The sequence below is a fragment of the Lucilia cuprina genome, chromosome 5, assembly GCF_022045245.1.
Source record: "Lucilia cuprina isolate Lc7/37 chromosome 5, ASM2204524v1, whole genome shotgun sequence".
In the NCBI taxonomy this organism is placed as follows: Eukaryota; Metazoa; Arthropoda; class Insecta; order Diptera; family Calliphoridae; genus Lucilia; species Lucilia cuprina.
The window spans coordinates 8,127,327-8,133,798 of NC_060953.1; the positions used below are offsets into that span (position 1 = coordinate 8,127,327).

A 6,472-nucleotide genomic window follows, 5' to 3' on the forward strand; every position below is an offset into this window, starting at 1 on the left:
AAACTTAAAAACTAAAAAAGGAGATATATAAATAAAAAATTAAATAAATTTAAGTAGAAAAAACAAAGAAACAAAAAAAGGCAAATTATTAAAAAAAACATTGCTCTCTTGTTCACACTAACTTAATAAATTAATTACAAAAATGTTGCAAACTTATGGAAATTATTTTAAAATAAAGTTTGCCTTAAATTAGTTTTTAGTACATTAATTTAAATTTAAACCAATAGAATTTATAAGAAAAGAAAAATTACATTTAAACAAACATAACTTATGCTCTCTGGTATTTTTTGTGTTTTTTTTAGTTTGTTTTGCATCTCTTTACTATTTGGTCTTTTAATAAAAACAACAAATTATTATAAAAACAATAACATAACAAATGAACTTAAATGCTCTCTGCTTGCTTGCTCACTCACTTACTCACTTGCTTTCACGTATGTGGCTTTGCTTGTTCGCTCTTTGCTTTTTGGTAAAAAAAACTCCTATTTTCTTATTCAAAAAACTCAAAATTTTTTAATAATGTTTAAATTTTATTTAAATACGTTTGTTTTTTTATTACTTGTTTATTATTTATTTGTATTATTTTAGTCTAAAGAAATTTAATTAGATTTTTTATTCAACAATCTTCCAGCGCTTTCGTTTTGTCATACAAAATCCAACTCTGAACGTGTTTTATACATTTTACGTTCCATAGTCCTTTCGAACCATTTCTTAATCTCGGCCACAATTAGCACTGACGAGGTAAGCGATAGTAAAAATAATATATCATAGGCCGATAGGGCCTCAGTTTGAAAGACCATCTGTAGTGGGGGGAAATAGATGACCAACATTTGGCCAATTATGGAAAAGCCTACAGCCAATAGGAACATTTTATTTGAAGTAAGACCTATAGTGAAAACACTTTTAGTTTGTGAGCGGCAGGAGAGAGCATTAAACATATCGAAGAATACAAAACAGGTAAAGGTCATAGTTGTGTCACGCTTAGTCTTACCCAAAGAACCATCGACCATTTCTCTTTGGAATACCCACAAGGTGCCCAAGATAATAATGCTGGCACTTAGTAAAACATTAACTATCACCGATTTAGTAATCATGGGTTGTTTAACATTACGTGGTTTCTGCTTTAAGACATCATGATCTACTGGTTCCACACCTAAACTTTGTGCTGGCGGTCCATCCATTATGATATTAATCCATAGAATTTGCATGGCATTTAAAGGATTAGCTATACCCATTAAGGTGGCCAAGGCTATTAGGGAAAGGGCAGCAATAGAAGTACTCAATTGAAATCTTACAAAATTGCGTATATTATAGAATATAGCTTTGCCTTCCTCTATAGCAGCTCTAAAATCACAAAAAATTATACACATTATAAGTAAACTTTACTCTAAGTCCTTATCTCTACTTACATTATAGTGTGAAAATCATCATTGACCAATATCATGTCGGCCGCTTCTTTACACACATCAGTACCATTTTTACCCATAGCTATACCTATATCTGCTTTCTTCAACGCCACGCCATCATTAACACCATCTCCAGTCATACCCACTATATTTCCTGTCCTTTGCAATGACTTTACAATGGCCAATTTATGTCTGGGCGATACACGATAGAATACACTCACATTATTGGCGACTTTGTCTAATTGATGTTCATTCATTTGATCCATCTCTTGACCCGAGAGTGTTTGGTGGTGTATGGTATCGATACCAATAAGACTGGCTAAAAAGATAAAGAATAAAAGAGAATTATTAGTTAAAAAATCTATTTAAGGACATAAGTTTCTATAATTGGCTCTTAAACTAGAATTAAAATAGAACAGAACTAGAACTAAACTAGAGCAGAAATAGAAAAAACTATAACGGAATTAGAATTGAAGTAAAACTAGAACAGAACTAGAACTTTACCAAAACAGAACTAGAACAAGACTAGAACAAGACTAGAACAGGACTAGAACAGAACTAGAGCAGAACTAGAGCAGAACTAGAACAGAACTAGAACATAACTAGAACAGAACTAGAACAGAACTAGAACAGAACTAGAACAGAACTAGAACAGAACTAGAACAGAACTAGAACAGAACTAGAACTGAACTAGAACAGAACTAGAACAGAACTAGAACAGAACTAGAACTAGAACAGAGCTAGAACGGAAGTATAACAGAACTAGAACAGAACTAAAACAGAACTAGAACAGAAATAGAACAGAACTAGAACAGAACTAAAACAGAACTAGAATGAGAACTAAACAAGAACTAACTAGAAATGAACTAGAACTGAACTAGAACTAAACTAGAACTGAACTAGAACTGAACTAGAATAGAACTAGAACAAGACTAGAACAGGACTGGAACAGGACTAGAACAGAACTAGAACAGAACTAGAACTAAAATAGAACTGAACTAGAAATTAAATAGAAATTAAAAAGAACTGAAATAGAACTTTAATAGAACTGAAATAGAACTGAAATAGAACTGAAATAGAACTGAATTAGAACTGAAATAGAACTGAACTAGAACTGAAATAGAACTGAACTAGAACTGAACTAGTACTAAACTAGAACTGAAATAGAGCAGAACTAAAGCAAAACTAGAACTGAACTAGAACTGAAATAGAACTGAAATAGAGCAGAACTAGAATTGAACTAGAACTGAACTAGAACTGAACTAGAACTGAACTAGAACTGAACTAGAACTGAACTAGAACTGAACTAGAACTGAACTAGAACTGAACTAGAACAGAACTAGAACTGAACTAGAACTGAACTAGAACTAGAACTGAACTAGAACTGAACTAGAACTAGAACTGAACTAGAACTGAACTAGAACTGAAATAGAACTGAAATAGAACTGAACTAGTACTAAACTAGAACTGAAATAGAACTGAACTAGAACTGAAATAGAGCAGAACTAAAGCAAAACTAGAACTGAACTAGAACTGAACTAGAACTGAACTAGAACTAGAACTGAACTAGAACTGAACTAGAACTAGAACTGAACTAGAACTGAACTAGAACTGAACTAGAACTGAGCTAGAACTGAACTAGAACTGAACTAGAACTGAACTAAAACTGAACTAGAACTGAACTAGAACTGAATTAGAACTGAATTAGAACTGAACTAATACTGAACTAGAACTGAACTAGAACTGAACTAGAACTGAACTAGACCTGAACTAGAACTGAACTAGAACTGAACTAGAACTGAACTAGAACTGAACTAGAACTGAACTAGAACTGAACTAGAACTGAACTAGAACTGAACTAGAACTGAACTAGAACTGAATTAGAACTGAATTAGAACTGAACTAGTACTGAACTAGAACTGAACTAGAACTGAACTAGAATTGAACTTCAATTGAACTAGAACTTAACTGGCAGGGAACTAGAATAGAACTGGAACATGATATGAACAGGTACTGAACTTAAACATAACTGAAATTGAAAAGCAACTTAGTTAAAAATGAGCTGACTAAAAACAAACTAAATTAGGATTGAATTCTTATATTTTAGCACAAATTTTAGTTCTTTAAATAATCGTATGTTTTAATAAAACTCTGACTTTTTGTTTCAGTTAGTTTTCCTTCCTTCGTTTCGTTCTTTACTTTCAATTACACCATTTTTCTATTCTCAACATATACACACAACTAACATTATAATTTCTATTAACATTGTTCTGACTGTGACATCCACAGTTTTCGAAAAAAATTGCAAGAAAAATGAAAAATATTTTATTACCATAATCGATTTCGTTCGTTAAGGTTACACGGTTTACGTGTACACCCACCTAGTGATGATGTCTCGAGGGACTGGAAACAGGAAACTTAACCAAACATTATAAAGTAAACAAAGACACAACACAAAGATTACGTTGCTTAGCATTGAGAAGCGAAAAAAAAACCAAGAACTACAATGCAAAAAAAACTGTATTAAAATAGAAAAACTACAAAATATGTCGTTGCAAGGATGATTATTTAAAAGAGAAAAGCTACGAGTGAAGACAAAGCGAAAAAACTTAACAATTGACTTCAGGAGTTGTAGGAAGATTAAAAAAGAGGTTTGGTAATGCAGAGAATTGAAAGTTTAATAACGACGACTTAACGTGGCATTACAAAGATAACGATACAACTTACTGAGTAAGAACTGAGCAAGAACTGAAGTATAACTAAACTAGAACTGAACTAGAACTGAACTAGAAATAACTGGAACTGAACTAGAACTGAACTAGAACTGAACTAGAACTGAACTACAGCTGAACTAGAACTGAACTAGAACTAAAGTAGAACTGAACTAGAACTGAACTAGAACTGAACTAGAACTGAACTAGAACTGAACTAGAACTGAACTAGAACTGAACTAGAACTGAACTAGAACTGAACTAGAACTGAACTAGAACTGAACTAGAACTGAACTAGAGCTGAACTAGAACTGAACTAAACTAGAACTAGAACTGAACTGAACTAGAACTAGAACTGAACTAGAACTGAACTAGAACTGAACTAGAACTATACTGAAACTAGAACTGAACTAGGAGTGTTTTGGGCCTTTCTGCTGTTTTAGTTTCCGTCCTGTTTAGAATAGTACTTGAAAGACATTTGCAGACGACATCAAACAGAAACAGTGGATATCAGCAACAGCTACAAACAACTAATGATGACAACTTTTATTTAAAATGTAAAACAACATTATAAAAGGATAACGAGTTTTATATACATTTCTGCCAAAGCAAAATAAAGGTATAAGAAAGGAATTAAAAAAAAAACACAGGAAAAGGGAAAAAAAATATTAAAAAATATACATAGAAACTAACCCTATAGATACAAATTTTCTCTGTAAGGTTTTTTTACTTTAAAAACGTACTAAAAAGGTGGGGTTTTCTATGAAATTTTAGATTTTTGTGGCAAAAATATCTGTTATCCTTTTCGAGTAACAAATTTAATTATTACTTCCGTATCCTTTTTCACAAGCTATCAGCCTTTTCGCAGTTAATTTAGTTTATTTAGCTGTATTTAATTTAACACAAATATATCTACATTTTGCTGTTTAAATAAAATTTTCCATATATTTCCGCCCCGGTCCTTTTGATAATCATTATAAGCCAAACATTGTTGTTTGCGTTTCAAATTTTCCTTCAATATTTTATTGTGTTTTAATGTTATTCTAGTGACAGCGGGGTTTGGATTGAATATATTATTATTTAGTTTAGTCATACTTTTCACATATCAAACTCAATTCATTTTCAATTAAAATGTTACAAATTTATTACAATTATGCATGTTTGTCTTTGTGTAAATTTATTTGTTTGCTTATCAAGTGTGTATTTAATTTTGTTTATATTTGCCCCTGATGATTATTGTTTGTACTGTGTCAATACCAGTATAAATGTATCTGTATCTCATCATCATCATCAATATCTATTCTGTATTGAGTACAAAAAGTAGAGAAGTAAAAACAAAAAAACACAATACAAAACTGACTGACAATCATCAGCATCATCATCATACAGAATTGTGTTAATAATTGAAAAGGTAGGAAATGATATATGGCAATATAAAGACCAAGTGTAAATGAAAAAATAGAAGCTGTGAGGTTTAAGACTTACAGCAAAAATTTTAATATAATTTAACAAAAATTAAACCAAATTAGAAATAAACTAGAAATGAACTAATACTATTTTAAACTAGAACAGAACTAGATCTAGAACAGAACTTGAACAGAACTAGAACTACAACAGAACCACAACAGAACTAGAACAGAACTACAACAGAACCACAACAGAACTAGAACAGAACTACAACATAACCAAAACAGAACTAAAACCGAACTAGAACGGAACTAGAACAGAAGTAGAACAGAACTAGAACAGAACTAGAATAGAACTAGAACAGAGCTAGAACAGAACTAGAACAGAACTAGAACAGAACTAGAACAGAGCTAGAACAGAACTAGAACAGAACTAGAACAGAACTAGAACAGAACTAGAACAGAACTAGAACAGAACTAGAACAGAACTAGAACAGAACTAGAACAGAACTAGAACAGAACTAGAACAGAACTAGAACAGAACTAGAACAGAACTAGAACAGAACTAGAACAGAACTAGAACAGAACTAGAACAGAACTAGAACAGAACTAGAACAGAACTAGAACAGAACTAGAACAGAACTAGAACAGAACTAGAACAGAACTAGAACAGAACTAGAACAGAACTATAACAAGACTAGAACAGAACTGAAACAGAACTAGAACAGTACTATAACAGACCTAGAACAACACTAGAACAGAACTAGTACAGAACTTGATCAGAACTGGAACAGACTTAGAACAGAACTAGAACAGAACTAGAGCAGAACTAGAACAGAACTAGAACAGAACAGAACTAGAACAGAACTAGAACAGAACTAGAAAAGAACTAGAACAGAACTAGAACAGAACTAGAACAGAACTAGAACAGAACTAGAACAGAACTAGAACA

The 6,472-nt window shown here is 31.9% G+C and overlaps 1 protein-coding gene across 1 annotated transcript in view; it reads right to left on the reverse strand.

The window, feature by feature from the left end:
* Positions 1 to 249: 249 nt before the first annotated feature.
* Positions 250 to 6,472, reverse strand: part of LOC111687717 (calcium-transporting ATPase type 2C member 1-like) — a 17,380-nt gene continuing 11,157 nt past the window's right edge. Inside the window, exons 2-3 of the mRNA XM_046951407.1 lie at positions 1,407 to 1,722; positions 250 to 1,341 (exon numbers count right to left, since the gene is read on the reverse strand). Of these exons, the coding sequence (XP_046807363.1) occupies positions 642 to 1,341; positions 1,407 to 1,722 (1,016 nt within the window). The 3' untranslated portion in view covers positions 250 to 641. The remainder of the gene's footprint in view (positions 1,342 to 1,406; positions 1,723 to 6,472) is intronic.